The 18,315-nt window shown below is 40.9% G+C and overlaps 1 protein-coding gene across 2 annotated transcripts in view; it reads right to left on the bottom strand.

The window, feature by feature from the left end:
- Positions 1 to 18,183, bottom strand: part of CCDC191 (coiled-coil domain containing 191) — a 101,752-nt gene extending 83,569 nt beyond the window's left edge. For both annotated transcript variants that reach the window (XM_082839958.1, XM_082839957.1), the window contains exons 1-4: positions 18,062 to 18,183; positions 15,574 to 15,612; positions 11,396 to 11,537; positions 1,628 to 1,771 (exon numbers count right to left, since the gene is read on the bottom strand). In XM_082839958.1, coding sequence (XP_082696084.1) covers positions 1,628 to 1,771; positions 11,396 to 11,537; positions 15,574 to 15,612; positions 18,062 to 18,154 — 418 coding nt within the window. In that variant the 5' untranslated portion in view covers positions 18,155 to 18,183. The remainder of the gene's footprint in view (positions 1 to 1,627; positions 1,772 to 11,395; positions 11,538 to 15,573; positions 15,613 to 18,061) is intronic.
- Between the last annotated feature and the right edge of the window lie 132 nt (positions 18,184 to 18,315).

Genomic DNA, 18,315 nt, shown 5'->3' on the forward strand with positions numbered 1-18,315 from the left:
ATCATATGTTAGTTAATAATTTTTTTAAAATAAATGTATTTATTTTTGGCTGTGTTGGGTCTTCATTGCTACATGTGGGCTTTCTCTAGTTGCGGTGAGTAGGGGCTACTCTTTGTTGTGGTGGCTTCTCTTGTTGCAGAGCATGGGCTCTAGGAGTGCGGTCCTCAGTAGCTGTGGCATGCAGGCTCAGCAGTTGCGGCGCACGAGCTTAGTTGCTCCATGGCATGTGGGATCTTCCTGGACCAGGGCTTGAACCCATGTCCCCTGCATTGGCAGGGGGATTCTTAACCACTGCGCCACCAGGGAAGTCCGTTAGTTAATAATTTTGATAAACATCCTTTTTTAATGGCTAGGTAATATTTTTGTTCAATGTTTTGATCCCCCAAAAAATTAATACTACAAGCATAAGATGAGTGAGGCCTGATAAGATACTAGAAGGTAATAACAAATCTAAGAGATATAACTAGATATATTAGCACCATATGAAAGAAAGTAGCAGTTTCATTATATTTCAGACATGCTTTAGAATAAATATTACGTACTGAAATGCCTCACTTTAATAATGATATCATTAAACTAGAAAACATCCAGAAGGTGGCAATCAGTATATCTAGAAACAATGTGATATAAAGAACTGTTGAGAGTACTGGTGCTATTTAATCTAGGAAGACTGATGTATATGAAAGATCAGATATGATTACAACTCCCACAAGAAAAGAAAAGACTGTTCTTGAGAGAGAGAACATGATATTATTTTCTGTTGCACAAACGGGTAAAAGGTACTGAGGACAAAATCCTAATTCTCCTAACTAAGAGAGAATTTATGAATATTAGAGCCTCACAACAGCTGAATGGGCTCCTCCCAGAGTGCAGCCTCCTTATCCTGGGAGGTGTTCAGGCAGAGATTGTATTACCCCATATTAGGGATACTACAGAAGAATCTCTGTCTAAGGGGGTGAAGAGGGTAGATCGGATTAGGTGATCTTGAGGAGTCCCCTAACTTTAAGGGCTCATGACTTTGTGATTTGCGAGCTGGGGATTTTGTAGTGTCCTAACCAAGGGAAATGCTGCAAGATGAGTTCATCAGGGGTGTCTGAGCCATGCATGGCAAGATGCCACCACCATCACTATGCCTATCCTTACGCTTAGGGAAAAAAATCTTAGACTCTTTGGGTACAACTGAGGAATCCTCACAAGTTAGCTATTTAACTTGTCTGACACTAACTCTGTGTACAAGTAATAACCTCCCTTATAAAGACATATGAAGCATTTTGTAAACACAAAATGAGATATCAATGTTTAAATACAGTAAAACATTTAAAAGCCATCAAAGTAAATGGTCATCCAACAATATATGGAAAGAGGCACTCTTAAACAGCATTAATTGCCATTATAATCATAAGAAGAATTACAAATAATAGAATATTTTAATTTAAAAAACCCACGAATTTACTGAGGATACAGATAAGTAATTTAAATTGAATCAAGAAAAATTAAAGCCAATTGAAAAATAAGCAAAACACAGAAAACTCAAATAACATATCATTTATTATTCAAAACAATTAAAAAGACTTCTTGGACACATTCATTGGATGATAAAGCTTAGCACAATTAAATAAGTTCTTACCATCGAACTTGTCATATTTCAAATGTCCATTGGCTTCTGGCACAGGAGGGATACGTGACACAGTGTCTTCAGTATCACCGTCCCCATCACTTGCTAGTTCTTGCTTAAGTTTGGTATCTAACCAGTCATTGACCAATTCCTGAGCTGTCAATAAAACAAAAACATCTTTTTACTTCTGAGACTTTCTTCATTTGCTGTTTTCATTCATTCAATAAACGTTAACTGAGCACTTATCATGTGTCAAGTACTGCTCTAGATGTTGGGAATACACCAGTGAACAAAACAGGAAAAATAAAACCTACCACCATGAAGCTTATGTTCTAATTGGGGAAGAGAGACAATGAACAAGCAAGTCAGAAAAACAGAGCAGGAGAAGGAGAAATGGTGTACAAGAAATGAAAGATGGGTGTTGATACTTTTAAATTAATTGGGTGGTCAAAGGAGGCCTCACTGAGAAGACATTTGAGCAAAAAAGGGAAGGAAGTGAGGGAGTGAGCCATATGGCTATGTAAGGGAAAATTAATCTGTGCAGAGGGAAAACAAGTGCAAAGGCCCTAAGGCAGTAGAGTGTCTAGTGTATTGGAGAAACAGCATGGAGGTGGTATGGCTGGAGGAATGAGTAAAGGGAGAGTAGTTAGAGATGAGGTAGAAGAGGTAATGTAGGGATCAGGTTTAGAGCAGTGGTTCTAGAGCAGTGGGGGTGATCTTACTCCCCGGTGGACATCTGGCAATGTCTGGAGCCATCTGTGGTTATTACAACTGGGGAACTGGGTAGAGGCCAGGGATGCTGCTAAACATCCTACAATTCATAGGACAGGCCCCACAACAGAAATTATCTGGCCCAAAATATCAACAGTGTTGAGGTTGAAAACACTTTGTTTAGATAAGTACTTTGGCTTTTACTCTGTATGTAATGGGAGGTTTTTGAGCTAAGAGGTAACATATTTTAAGAGCATCACTCTGACTACTATGTTAAAATAGACTATATGGGGACAAGCTCAGAAGCAGGAGACAACAGTTGAGAGACAAATATCCAGAAAAGGGGTGATGATGGCCTAGACCTGAAGTGGAGGTAGTAGAAATGCTCAGATTCTAGAACATAATGTTTTGAGGTGGAGTTGACATGATTTGCTGATGGGCTGGATATGGGATGTGAGAGAAAAATCTGTAAGGGTTTTGGCTTAAGCAACTATAGAATGGAGATGTCATTTACCGAGATAGGGAAGACCAAGGGAGCAGCAGGTTTGGACGGAAGATCAGGAGTATCAGATGAGTTGGGTTTGAGATGCTTATGAGACATCCAAATAGGGATGTCAAATAGGTATTGGCTATATCATCTGGATTTCAAGGGAGAGGTCCAAGCTGAAGAAATAAATGTGGGTGTTGTCAGCATACAGATGGTATTTAAAGCCATAGAAATGAATGAGATCGGCAAAGGAGGAAGGTAGATAGAGAACTGGTTCAAGGATTAATCCCTGAGGAACTCTAGTATTTAGGAGTTGAAGAGATAAGGCAGAACCAGGTAAGTAGACTAGGAAGGAGAGACCACTGAGGTAGGAGGAAAATCAGAGTGTGATATCCTGGAAGCCAACTGCCATTTGGATTTCTTTCTTAGTGACATTCAGAAAATCTTCTTAATTATACAGTTATGAGAGAAAATGTCTACTTTAGCATTACTTTCGTCATTATCATACAGCTCTTATGGATAGGGCATGGGCGTTTCAAAGAAGAAAAATGTCTATTTCAGTATTATCTTCATCATTGTTATTATCATTATTGCACAGCTCTAAGGGAATGGAGTGTTTCCAAATACTAAATGATGCCAAGAGACATTTAACATAGATGGGAATGCATGATATGTAAAAATAGAAAAAAATGAATCAAGGTGATAGAAACTAAGTATAAAAAGTATGCTAGCGGGCTTCCCTGGTGGCGCAGTGGTTGAGAGTCTGCCTGCCGATGCAGGGGACGCAGGTTTGTGCCCCGGTCTGGGAGGATCCCATATGCCGCGGAGCGGCTGGGCCCGTGAGCCATGGCTACTGGGTCTCGCGTCCGGAGCCTGTGCTCCGCAACAGGAGAGGCCACAGCGGTGAGAGGCCCGCGTACCACCAAAAAAAAAAAAAGTACGCTAGCAACAGACACTACTGGCTTTCAGAGGAAGGTAGAGAAAGGGAGCAGATATTTACTGAGTAACCCTGTGTACAACAGTTCACATATTTATAATAAATTATGTGTAAAATAATTTGGATCTACTAAATGCAATTTATTAGTAAATAGAGGTATACTATGAAGTGCTTCGAAAGAACAAGGAAAGAGAACGTCTCTTGGAGGGTTCAACTGTAGTAATGCCTCATGTTGGATCAGAGGCTTGATGCCTACCTCAAAGCAGAGTTTCTCAAAGTATGTTCCCCAGAACACTAGTTCTTACTGAATATCAATAGACGGCTGATGAGAGGAGGAAAAAAGGATATAAACCTTTGAAACACATGTTCAATTCATACATGAGTACTTTCTAATGTGGATCACTAGTTTCTCAGGATATTAATATGTATTTCAAGATAAAAAGGGTTCAGGTTCTAGGAAGCTTGGAAAATGGGGTAAGTAAATATATATTTAACTACAGGACTTTTTGGGAACGTTGAGTGGCTAAAGTTTAGTGTGTATTCCTATTGGTGGGGTGGGAGAAGGGGTGGGTAAGACATAGTCTTGCCAATTTCTGAATCAATCTCCTTTCTCCAACTCCAGTACCACCAACCACCCAAGACCAAGTGCCATTACAGCTCACAGCGACCACTGCAGTAGCCTCCCACTAGTCTCCCTTTTCCCTCTTTTTCTCCCCTATAATTCATTCTTCATATATTAAATAAATTATCCTACTACACCTCTGCTTAAAACCCTTCAATGATGTCTAATCATACTCAGAATAAAATCTAAATTCTTTCACCAGGCCTATAAGGCCCTATGTGACACGTCTTCTGCTCACTCCTGCAAGCTCACTTCCATGGGGTAGCTGAAGCAGACTGGTCTTCCTTCAATTACTCAAGCACACCAAGATTGTACTTTAACTTTTTTGTTTTTTTAACATCTTTATTGGAGTATAATTGGCTTACAATGGTGTGTTAGTTTCTGCTTTATAACAAAGTGAAACAGCTATACATATACTTATATTCCCATATCTCCTCCCTCTTGCGTCTCCCTGCCACCCTCCCTATCCCACCCCTCTAGGTGGTCACAAAGCACGGTGCTGATCTCCCTGTGCTATGCTGCTGCTTCCCAATAGCTATCTATTTTACATATGGTAGTGTATATATGTACATGCCACTATCTCACTTCATCCCAGGTTACCCTTCCCACTCCCCATGTTCTCAAGTCCATTCTCTACATCTGCGTCCTTATTCCTGTCCTGCCCCTAGGTTCTTCAGACTTTTCTTAAAATTTAGATTCCATATATATGTGTTAGCATACAGTATTTGTTTTTCTCTTTCTGACTTACTTCACTCTGTATGACAGACTCTAGGACCACCCACCTCACTACAAATAACTCAATTTTGTTTGTTTTTATGGCTGAGTAATATTCCATTGTATATATGTGCCACATCTTCTTTATCCATTCATCTGTCGATGGACACTTAGGTTGCTTCCATGTCCTGGCTATTGTAAAGAGAGCTGCAATGAACATTGTAGTACATGACTCTTTTTGAATTATGGTTTTCTCAGGGTATATGCCCAGTAGTGGGATTGCTGGGTCATATGGTAGTTCTATTTTTAGTTTTTTAAGGAACCTCCATACTGTTCTCCATAGTAGCTGTATCAATTTACATTCCCACCAACAGTGCAAGAGGGTTCCCTTTTCTCCACACCCTCTCCAGCACATATTGCTTGTAGATTTTTTGATGATGGCCATTCTGACTGGTATGAGGTGATACCTCATTGTAGTTTTGATTTGCATTTCTCTAGTGATTACTGATGTTGAGCATCCTTTCATGTGTTTGTTGGCAATCTGTATATCTTCTTTGGAGAAACGTCTATTTAGGTCTTCTGCCTATTTTTGGATTGGGTTGTTTGTTTTTTTTGATTTTGAACTGCATGAGCTGTTTGTAAATTTTGGAGATTAATCCTTTGTCAGTTGCTTCATTTGCAAATATTTTCACCCATTCTGAGGTTTGTATTTTCACCTTGTTTATGGTTTCCTTTGCTGTGCAAAAGCTTTTAAGTTTCATTAGGTCCCATTTGTTTATTTTTGTTTTTATTTGCATTTCTCTAGGAGGTGGGTCAAAAAGGATCTTGCTGTGATTTATGTCAGAGTGTTCTACCTATGTTTTCCTCTAAGAGTTTTGTAGTGTCTGGTCTTACATTTAGGTCTTTAATCCATTTTGAGTTTATTTTTGTGTATGGTGTTAAGGAGTGTTCTAATTTCATTCTTTTACATGTACCTGTCCAGTTTTCCCAGCACCACTTATTAAAGAGGCTGTCTTCTCCATCGTATATTCTTGCCTCCTTTATCAAAAAAAGGTGACCATATGTGTGTGGGTTTATCTCTGGGCTTTCTATCCTGTTCCATTGACCTATATTTCTGTTTTCGTGCCAGTACCATACTGTCTTGATTACTGTAGCTCTGTAGCATAGTCTTAAGTCTGAGAGCCTGATTCCTCCAGCTATGTTTTTCTTTCTCAAGATTGCTTTGGCTATTTGGAGTCTTTTGTGTCTCCACACAAATTGTGAAATTTTTTGTTCTAGATCTATGAAAATGCCATTGGTAGTAGTATAGGGATTGCATTGAATCTGTAGATTGCTTTGGGTAGTATAGTCATTTTCACAATGTTGATTCTTCCAATCCAAGAACATGGTATATGTCTCCAACTGTTTGCATCATCTTTAATTTCTTTCATCAGTGTCTTATAGTTTTCTACATACAGGTCTTTTTCCTCCTTCGTTAGGTTTACTCCTAGGTATATTATTCTTTTAGTAGCAGTGGTAAATGGGAGTGTTTCCTTAATTTCTCCTTCAGATTTTTCATCATTAGTGTATAGGAATGCAAGAGATTTCTGTGTGTTAATTTTGTATCCTGCTACTTTATCAAATTCATTGATTAGCTCTAGTAGATTTCTGGTAGCAGCTTTAGGATTCTCTATGTATAGTAGCATGTCATCTGCAAACAGTGACAGCTTTACTTCTTCTTTTCTGATTTGGATTACTTCTATTTCTTTTACTTCTCTGATTGCTGTGGCTAAAATTTCCAAAACTATGTTGAATAATAGCGGTGAGAGTGGACAACCTTGTCTTGTTCGGTTCCTGATCTTAGTGAAAATGGTTTCAGTTTTTCACCATTGAGAACGATGTTGGCTGTGGGTTTGTCATATATGGCCTTTATTATGTTGAGGTAGGCTCCCTCTATGCCTACTTTCTGGAGTGTTTTTATCATAAATGGGTGTTGAATTTTGTCAAAAGCTCTTTTGCATCTATTGAGATGATCATATGGTTTTTATGCTTCAGTTTGTTACTATGGTGTATCACATTGACTGACTTGCATACATTGAAGAATCCTTGCATTCCTGGGATAAACCCCACTTGATCATGGTGTATGATCCTTTAAATGTGCTGTTTGATTCTGTTTGCTAGTATTTTGCATCTGTGTTCATCAGTGATATTGGCCTTTAGTTTTCTTTCTTTGCGACATCTTTGCCTACTTTTGATATCAGGGTGATGGTGGCCTCATAGAATGAGTTTGGGAGTGTTCCTCCCTCTGCTATATTTTGGAAGAGTTTGAGAAGGATAGGTGTTAGCTCTTCTCTAAATGTTTGATAGAAGTCACCTGTGAAGCCATCTGGTCATGGGCTTTTGTTTCTTGGAAGATTTTTAATCACAGTCTCAATTACAGTGTTTGTGATTGGTCTGTTTATATTTTCTATTTCTGTTTATATTATATAAACATTTATATATATTTATATAAACATAAATATATAAATATTTATATATAATATAAATATATTATATTCTGTTTATATTTTCTATTTCTGGCTTGCAGAGTTTCTGCTGAAAGATCAGCTGTTAACCTTATGGGGATTCCCTTGTATGTTATTTGTTGATTTTCCCTTGCTGCTTTTAATACTTTTTCTTTGTATTTAATTTATCATAGTTTGATTAATATGTGTCTTGGCATGTTTCTCCTTGGATTTGTCCTGTACAGGACTCTCTGCTCTTCCTGGACTTGATTGATTATTTCCGTTCCCATATTAGGGAAGTTTTTAACTATAATCTCTTCAAATATTTTCTCAGTCCCTTTCTTTTTCTCCTCTTTTTCTGGGACCCCTATAATTAGAATGTTGGTGCATTTAATGCTGTCCCAGAGGTGTCTGAGACTGTCTTCAGTTCTTTACATTTTTTTTCTTTATTCTGCTCTGTGGTAGTTATTTCCACTATTTTATCTTCCAGGTCACTTATCTGTTCTTCTTTCTCAGTTACTCTGCTATTGATTTCTTTTAGAGAATTTTTAATTTCATTTATTGTGTTGTTCATTGTTGTTTGTTTTCTCTTTAGTTCTTGTAGGTCCTTGTTAAACGTTTCTTTTATTTTCCACATTCTATTTCCAAGATTTTGGATCATCTTTCCTATCACTACTCTGAATTCTTTTTCAGGTAGACTGCCTATTTCCTCTTCATCTGTTTGGTCTGGTGGGTTTTTGCCTTGCTCCTTCATCTGCTGTGTGTTTCTCTGTCTTCTCATTTTGCTTAACTTCCTGTGTCTGGGGTCTTCTTTTTGCAGGCTGCAGGTTTGTAGTTCCCGTTGTTTTTGGTGTCTGCCCCCAGTGGCTAAGGTTGGTTCAGTGGGTTGTGTAGGCTTCCTGGTAGAGGGGACTGGTGTCTGTGTTCTGGTGGATGAGGCTGGATCTTGTCTTTCTGATGGGCAGGACCTCATCCAGTGATGTGTTTTGGGGTGTCTGTGACCTTTTTATGATTTTAGGCAGCCTCTCTGCTAATGGGTGGGGTTGTGTTCCTGTCTTGCTACTTGTTTGGCATAGGGTGTCCAGCACTGTAGCTTGCTGGTCACTGAGTGGAGCTGGGTGTTAGTGTTGGGTTGGAGATTTCTGGGAGAGCTTTCACTATTTGTTATTACATGGAGCCGGGAGGTCTCTGGTGGACCAATGTCCTGAACTTAGCTCTCCCACCTCAGAGGCACAGGCCTGACATCCGGCTGGAGCACCAAGACCATGTCAGACACATGGCTCAGAAGAAAAAGTAGAAAAAAAGAAGCAAAGAAAGAAAAAATATAATAAAATAAACTTATTAAAATAAAAAATAGTTTACAAATTATTAGAAATAAAAAAATTTTTAAAAAAAGAAAAAAAGAAAGAAAGAAAGAAGAGAGCAACCAAACCAAAAAACAAAGCCACCAATGAGAACCAGTGCTAAAAATTATACTAAAAACAAACAAACAAACAGACAGAAATCTAGGACAAATGATAAAAGCAAAGCTATGAAGACAAAATCACAGAAAGAGGCATACACATACACACTCACAAAAAGAGAAAAGGAAAAAAAAAAAATATATATATATATAAAAAAAGAAAAAAGGAAGAGAGCAACCAAATCAATAAAACAAATCTAACAATGATAATAAACTCTAAATACTAAACTACGATAAACATAAAATGAAAAACAAATTAGATGCAGAAAGTAAACTCCAAGTCTACAGTTGCTCCCAAAGTCCACCGCCTCAATTTTGGGATGATTTGTTCTTTTCAGGTATTCCAGAGATGCAGGGTACATCAAGTTGATTGTGGAGATTTAATCTGATGCTCCTGAGGCTGCTGGGAGAAATTTCCCTTTCTCTTCTTTGTTCGCACAGCTCCTGGGGTTCAGCTTCGGATTTTGCCACACCTCTGCGTGTAGGCCGCCAAGGGCATATGTTCCCCGCTCAGACAGGACGGGGTTAAAGTAGCAGTTGATTAGGGGGCTCTGGCTCACTCAGGCTTGGAGGAGGGAGAGGTTCAGAATGCAGGGTGAGCCTGCAGTGGCAGAGGCTAGCATGATGTTGCAACAGCCTGAGGCGTGCTGTGTGTTCTCCTGGGGAAGTTGTCCCTGGATCTCAGGACCCTAGCATTGGTGGGCTGCATGGGCTCCCAGGAGGGGAGGTGTGGATAGTGATCTGTGCTTGCACACAGGCTTCTTGGGGGCTGCAGCAGCAGCCTTAGCATTGCATGCCCGTCTCTGGGGTCTGCGCTGGTAGCCATGGCTCGCGCCCGTCTCTGGAGCTTGTTTAGGCAGTGCTCTGAATCTCCTCTCCTCGCGTACCCCAAAACAATGGTCTCTTGCCTCTTAGGCAGTTCTAGACTTTTTCCCAGACTCCCTCCCGGCTAGCTGTGGTGCACTAACCCCTTCAGACTGTGTTCACGCAGCCAACCCCAGTCCTCTCCCTGGGATGTGACCAAAGCCCAAGCCTCAGCTCCCAGCCCCCACCCACCCCGGCGGGTGAGCAGACAAGACTCTTGGGCTGGTGAGTGCTGGTCGGCACTGATCCTATGTGTGGGAATCTCTCTGCTTTGCCCTCCGCACCACTGTTGCTGCACTCTCCTCCATGGCTCCGAAGCTTCCCCCCGCCAGCCCCTGTGTCCGCCAGTGAAGGGGCTTGCTAGTGTGTGGGAACTCTTCCTCCTTCATAGATCCCTTCCCGAGGGGCAGGTCCCATCCCTATCCTTTTGTCTCTGTTTATTCTTTTTTCTTTTGCCCTACCCAGGTACGTGGGGAGTTTCTTGCCTTTTGGGAGGTCTGAGGTCTTCTGCCAGCATTCAGTAGGTGTTCTGTAGGAGTTGTTCCACATGTAGATGCATTTCTGATGTATTTGTGGGGAGGAAGGTGATCTCCACGTCTTACTCCTCCGTCATCTTGAAGGTCTCTCTGTACTTTAATTCTTGATGCCACCTTTCCCACTGCCTGGGATGCTCTTCCTCCATCACAGCTCACCTGGCTCTTTCTTGTTATTCAGGTCCAAACTCAGATGACTTATCACTAACTGACCATTTAGTTTTCGTTTTATTTATTCCCACTCTAGAATGTATACTCCATGAAAGCAAAGACTTCATTTCTTGTTCATAACCTGCTCTTCTAGTGCCTAAAACAGTACCTGGCACAGAGTAACAATTTAATATATATGTTGAATAAATGAAGAAACAATCTGAAAAACTGGAGACATAAATGATCCAAATGGAAATTGGCTTCCAGGACATGGTACCCTGGCTTTCCTCCTACCTCAGGGGCCTCTCCTTTCCAGTCTTCTTTGCTGGTCCCTCCTGATCTTTTCATCCCTAAACAGTGGAGTTCCTCACGGCATCAGTAACTAAAATACTGAATTCCAGAGGAGTAAATGTTTTGCAGAGGCAGGGAGGTGAGGTCAGCTTTAGACTCTCTTCATAAGGAACAAAGTTGATTTATAAACTAGTGGTCAGATTATCTATATGATAGTAGATCAAGTTAACAAGCTGCCCTCTGTGCCACAGGATTAATATCTTACACTTACTAGATAACTGTGTTATGTCAAAACTGCCTCTGGATGTGGTTCTACTTCAAGAGACAAAATAAGCCTTAAATGTACACTGACTTGTAATATTGGAGTTAGAGTAAATTAGCTTCAGGGAAGTAGAAACAAAGAAAAATTAAGAACAAGAGAAAGAAAAGCTTTCATTTCATACTTTGAAATACATTATGAGTTACACTTTAGTAAGTTGTACTCCAAAGAATTGTTAACATCGCAGCAAAAAATGTATTCTCTTACCTTCTGCATAGACTTCATCATGATCCTCTATTTGCTCAGGTGTTTCCAAATCTACAATTTGGTTCCAAAGCCTTCTGGATAAATCTGAATTTCCAGCAGAAAATGCTTTCGAAACTGCAAATTCTGAAGCTTTCTCCACTCTCTTTAAAAAAAAGAAAAAATCCACTAAGATGACAGCTTTCTTCAGGGTTAAAGAATTTCTCTCGTATTTAAGAATCTGGTTTTCTACCAACTACCAAGATACTTTCATTTTTCCATTTTTAAAGGAACTCTGAGGTTTAAACATCCACCCTAAATAATTTCATTCATTAAATATGCAATTAATTACAGTATTTTACCAAGTTTTAACAGGTGTTCACAATGTTTATATTTGAACAAAAGGTAATTTAAGCTTTAGATAACTTTTGTTTAGAGCATTAGTAATGGGATCCTGACACCTGGATATTTTATTTTAAAAAATATGTAATATTTTATTTCTAACTAAATATTTTATTTAGTTTCCATGTCACTAGGACTTGCATATGAATATGAACCACAGGCAGGTAGCTACACTTCCTCAAATTACTACCTCTGAAAGGAACTTCCCATCATATATTAGGGAAACTGTAAGTTCAAAAAAAGTGGGATAAACAGAGTCATTGAACTGCAGTAATCAGGAATATTTTAACTCAACAGTGAGAATCTAGTAAAAGTATGGCCAAATTCACAGGAACGGGGAAGGGGTTAGCAAAGGTGGTCAATCTCCTGGTGTTTTGGTTTACCTGCATGGTATAAAAAGTGTATTTTACAATTAACCTCCGACTTCACCCCTCACCCCACAAGCTGGTTTTTCTCCATGCCTGTTGTGTTCCTAGCCTTCCAAATCAGGTAGTGACAACTCTATTCTTTCAGTTCATCAGGACAAAAATCTTGGAGGCCTTCTTGAATCCACTCTCTGTTATCCCACACATAATCTGTCAGGAAATCTGTTGACTCTAATTTCAAAATATATCCAGAAGATGACCCCTTCTTGTTACCTCCAGTGCTATCACCCTGGTCCAAGGCACCACCGTCTCCTGACATGTTTTCTGGAATAGTCTCCCACCACAGCAGGCAGAGAAGCCCTTTTAAAATGAAAGCCATCTCCTGTTAACTACACTCAAAACCCTTCAATGGTTCCCTAGCTCCCTCAGAACAAAAGTCGAAGTCCTCATGACATACTCTGTGGTCCTCCAACATCAGGCCCTTTGTGAGCTCTCTAAGCTCGCTGGCCGCTCCTGCCACTGCTCACTCTACCTCAGCCACTCTGACTTCCTTGTTTATTCCTCCTTAAACGTGCCAAGTGCATTCCCACCTCAGCCTCTGTGCTTTCTTCCCCTCTGACTGCTCTCCTCCAGAAGGCTGTACTACTCTTTCCCTTCCCTCCTCAAGTCTTTACTCAAATGTCACCTTCGTAGCAAGGCCCGCTCTGACTACCTCTTAAAGAATTGTACACACCCTCCTCCTGGCTCTCCCAGTTTCCCTCAGCAGTTCTGACTTTCTCTGTAGCACTTATGACCTTATAACGTATTTTATTGTTTATCGTCTCCCCTAACTCGAACATAAGCAGGGATTTTTGTCTTTTTCATGCGTGAAACCCCTAGCACCTAGAACAGTGCTTGGTATATAACAGATGCTCCATCAGTGTTTGTTAAAGAATGACTACGTTAAAGAGTTATTCAAAAAAGCCACACTTTCCCATAGTTTATGTTGTTGTCTGACCTATTTTGAAAATGATTTTTCCTCATGCCCTTCATGGAAAGACTGGTAGTACAACTGTCAAAACCTGCCATGGGCTTTGCCTTTTAAACTCTCAAAGGTTTCGTATACTAAGTTTGAATTAGACAGAAGCACAGGAATAAAGTTGAAAAGGCAAGGGTAACTTGAAAAAGATGTAGAAAATAGAACATATGGGAAAAGATATGAATCAGAAGAAAAATGATCTAATCAGGGTTAGAGTCAAGAAAGTATCATTTACTCTTTATGAGGTCACTCTGGAGAGATCTGTTTCCCACATTATCTTTCCATATATGTCCCCCTCTTCCATTTTGAGTGAGTGGTCCACTCAAGTGGATTTGGAAATCTTAGTTCTAGAAGTTGTAACAGTTTAGGGTACACCCAGAGTTGGAATATATTAGGGAATAAAATCAGACAAGAAGACAGAGGAGTGAACAGAGAGGTATTAAGAGAAGCAAGAGGGGGGCTTCCCTGGTGGCGCAGTGGTTGAGAGTCCACCTGCCGATGCAGGGGACACGGGTTCGTGCCCCGGTCCGGGAAGATCCCACATGCTGCGGAGCGGCTAGGCCCGTGAGCCATGGCCGCTGAGCCTGCGCGTCCGGAGCCTGTGCTCCGCAATGGGAGAGGCCACAACGGTGAGAGGCCCGCATACCGCCAAAAAAAAAAAAAAAAAAAGAGAGAAGCAAGAGGAAACAGTGTCACGAAAAGGTAATGGAGGAGAGAATTTCTAGAATAAAAAAGTGATAACTAGAATAAAAAAATGATAACTGTATCAAACAGACCTGAAAAAGTTTGAGGACAAAGAATGGACCACTGGATTTACTCGGGAAGTCATTTATGACAACTTTCTGTGGAGTGGTAAGAAGTAGAAACTGAAGGAAAATAATTTTGGACACAAGAGGATAATAAAAACACAAAGGCAAGGAGTCCAGGCTATACATCCAAAGATACTGGAAAGGAAAAAGAAATAGTATGGCAATCAGAATGGTGAAATGAGAACTTCTTGATTTTTTTCTAGATGGGAGATTTGAGGGTATAATGGAGAAAGCTACTGCAGAAGTTTTAGAGGAATGATAAAATCTAACCAAGTCAAGCTGGCTGACAGCAGCATGAAAGAGGAAAATGGTGCAGACAAGTCACAGTAGAATTTTATCCTTTTATTTTACCCACATCTTCCCCTCTGGAGGAGACGGTGACTAAATGTACAATTAAGCCCTGCAAAGGCTTGGCATTCTGACTTTCAACACTGACACGCAAGCTGAGCCTGATGGAGACTGAGAAGTGGGCTTCCTAGAGGTTAGCCTCCATGACAGTGGACCCATTTTACTGTCTTCTAAGTCAGGCCTTCTGCAGGAGCCAGGAAGCTTCCCTGGCCCCATTTATATGATCGCCCCACGCCATGAGCTTCCACTGCATCCTTAATTCTCCCAACAATTTAAAGTAAGTTGTTTAGCCCCCCACTGGACTATAAACTCTGGGAGGGCAGAAACTGTACCTGCCCCGTGTACTGTTTTACTTCCGGTGCCCAACATAGTGGGCTAGTACTTGGCAGGAACTTAATAAATACTGGCTGGATGAAAAAATGATTAACAGTGATTATATCTGTCCTAGGTTCCACCTGGCCTGGTGCTCATAATGCCTGTCAATTTTGATAAGTAATAGCTCTTCAAAATACTACCAGGCAGAAGGATATTTTCCCAGGAAGATACTGTATGATTTTGAAACAGGTGGTGCACAAATGAGTATGGCAAGTTGCCAAAATGACACTCGGAGGCACGCACCAGAAGTGGTTTAATGGTACTTTCAACTTAAATGGTACTTGGACTCAAAAATATACGTCTCAGGCCTGGAAGAGACCTCAGAGGTTATCTAACACAATCCACCACCATTCGCCACCCCCACTCAACGCTCAAACATATTCCTCATTAGTCCTAGCATTAAGTGACCACTTAGAACCCACTTGAATACCTCTAGTGATAGAAAATCCATCTGTTTATAAGAATGCCCACTCCATTTCTGGATTGCTTTAGTTACTAGAAGATTCTTACTTGTGATGCATGCATAGCTTTTACCTATTGTATTGGTCCCACAGGTCAATGTAACTACAGTACGTTCTTTCCAATTATCTGGGGAAAGCCACAATGTCCTCTCCTAAGGCTTCTCCTCCCCTCCTTTAATCCTCTTCAGATGATCCTCATGGCATTTGAAAGGGATGTCTACTTGTTATCTTGTCATTCATGCTTTTATAGAAGCCACAAAATCATGAAAATGTACTGTAGTACAAAACTAAGGCAACATATATAGTCACACGGGAATGAAAACAGCAAAATATACGCAAAATGGAGACCTATTAGTATTCCTATTCCATCTGACTATGTGTGACTCTTAATTCTCTTTCTATCTTAATTATGAAATATCCTTACCTTAATCCAGTGTTCCACATTGTCAGGGTCAAACACAGGCTGTAGAAAATATATACAGAATATTAGTACCCAGCAATGTATCTATCAACTTTGCCATTTTAATTTGTCTTTCTGGTTGAAGCCTGTGGACGAGCGTCCTTTAGTCTTTCCCCAAAGCATTGCATTAGAAAGTTCAGCAACAAAAAAAATACAGAATGCTGGTAGGATGAAGAAAACACGAAGCCTTCTCTGGAACAACTTCTGACTGCTTTATCTTTTACTTAGGCCCATCTCCAGATTCTGATTTAATTGGTCTGGGGTAGGGCCCATGTGTCAGTATTTTTTTAAAGCTCCCCAGGGTTAAGAGCCAAGATAGAGGAATGCTACATATAATATTCCTTATAAAAACCCAAATAAGCACTGATTAATTAGCCAGGTTATTCAAGTGTCATGGAAACAAATCTGCTTGGAGAAAGGTGTGCGCCTCTCCCCAGACCCCTCTTTTCATGAGTAACTTGTATTTACCTAGAGCAATTGTTTGGTCCAATAAGAAATGGGGGGTAGAGTGAGGGATAACCAATCTTCCACTGTTTTACAGAGCAAAAATAAGGCAGAAATCACATAAATTTGTACCCAGGTCAGTCAGATATTAATCTGAAATTAGAAATCAGACCAGTAGGACACCTGCTTTCTTCACTCTCTGTTAACTCTCAGAAGTTTGCAGAATTCCCTCTAATAGCAACTTAACAAATAGTGGTATTTGCTTTGCTAATAATTCAGGTGGGTTTTTCAATAAATAAGGGAATATCTAAACGAGCATGCTGACACATACAGGAGGGAAAGGTATAACACTATCCTTCACTTATATAACACTTCACCTACAAAGCACCTTACAGATAACTAATTAATGCAGCTGTACTGCTGAATAATTTTGTCGCTGCAACAAAGAAACAGCTGATCCTATTCAAACACAATTGAACCTCAAGGATCTCTTGTTTTTTACCTTTCTATCCTCTAGGTAGTAACAATGAGCACTAGCAGCAAAAACTTTCCTTTTGGGGTCCCCAAAACTGTCCCCAGTTTTTACCTTTCATCATCAAGTTTATACCCATAACCTACTTTGGATCCACTCTATTATGGAACTGGTACAACAGGAGCAGACTGTTTCCAAGTCTCTTTAATGCTCCAGTCTGCACACTCCAGCATCTGGCGCAAGATATTCACCAAGTAAAGTATGTCCAGTGCATTATTTAGCTGGTATATTTAGAATAACCTGCAAGCACAATTGCCTAGGGGCCACAGAAACGCCACATGTCTACCGAATATTTTTTAAGGAGGGGTAACTTAAGGGTGAAAACAGCTGTAAGCTGAGAAGTCCTCCATTTGGTACTCCCATTTACATTTAAAGCATTCATTTTTGTGACTGTTAAAAAAAGTAGTCTGTGGGGCTTCCCTGGTGGTGCAGTGGTTGAGAATCCGCCTGCCAGTGCAGGGGACATGGGTTCGAGCCGTGCTCCGGGAAGATCCCACATGCCGCAGAGCAGCTAAGCCCATGCGCCACAACTACTGAGCCTGCACTCTAGATCCCGCGAGCCACAACTACTGAAGCCCAAGCACCTAGAGCCCGTGCTCTACAACAAGAGAAGCCACTGCAATGAGAAGCCCGCGAACTGCAACGAAGAGTAGACCCCTGTCGCCACAACTAGAGAAAAGCCCGCGCGCAGCAACAAAGACCCAACGCAGCCAAAAATAAATTAATTAAAAAAAAAAGTAGTCTGTATAAAGCACACTCCGTGTGACTGTGACTTTTCACATGTCATTTACACGTTTCAAGTTTACAGTGGGGTTATCAGTTTTCCATGTCTTTGGATGCTAATGCATCAAAGAAGGTGGCAAATATAAAGAGGATCTATTTTTTGATTGTTTCTACAATTTAGATTTTCAAGTGAATCAAGTATTGATATAGTCAATATGCACTTGCATTTCTGAGTTCATTTTAGATACTTTATGTAAAACTAGAAGGCGAGGAATATGAGGCCGAGGACTTAAGGTGAAGATCTTACCCCTCCAACAAAGAAGTTTCCTATGATTTGCAAAACATTAAAAAAAAAAAAAAAGAAGAATGAAAGAAAAGAAAAGAAAAAGAAATGAAACCGTGTGGGAACTTCCCTAAAACCAGGAGTGGTGGGGAGCCGGGATAGCTCTCGAATTCTCTTCACCGGGATGGGCACTATCAAGACTCTCCGGTTTTTGAGAAAAGCGTTAGATGGAAACAGTTCTTCCACGACGCTGCCCATCAAAGCCGTAAGGTAACCAAGCCCCAAAGTTCCTAGGCCCCCTTCACTTAGCGCAGTGCTGGCTCTCAGTGGGTCATGGCAGGAGCGGACCAGGTAATGATGCCCCTGGGGCAAGAGGGAGGACGCGCAGGTGGGGCTGCGGCTGGCCTTAGGGCCGGTCCCCGCCTCCCCTCCCCTCTCCTCTCCAAGAGCTCCCGATAGGAATGGATCACCTTGGTGAGACTCGGCTTCCTTGTAAACTGTTTCCATCCATTCAGCCCCGACCTCTCCCTTGAGGAGGTCCTTTCCTGGGGCGCTAGAAGCATTTTCCAGGCTCAGGGCCGGACTTCGGCCAAAGCTGAAACAACCGCTCCTTTGCCTAGACTGCTTCCGGGTCTCCCTGGGAGTTGTAGTTCCTCTGCCCACAAAGACTGCAGGTGTGGGGCGCCGTCGAACCACCACTCCCAGGAGGCTTTGCGCAGGCGGA

The sequence above is a fragment of the Leucopleurus acutus genome (assembly GCF_964270905.1).
Source record: "Leucopleurus acutus genome assembly, chromosome: 5".
Taxonomy (NCBI): domain Eukaryota; kingdom Metazoa; phylum Chordata; class Mammalia; order Artiodactyla; family Delphinidae; genus Leucopleurus; species Leucopleurus acutus.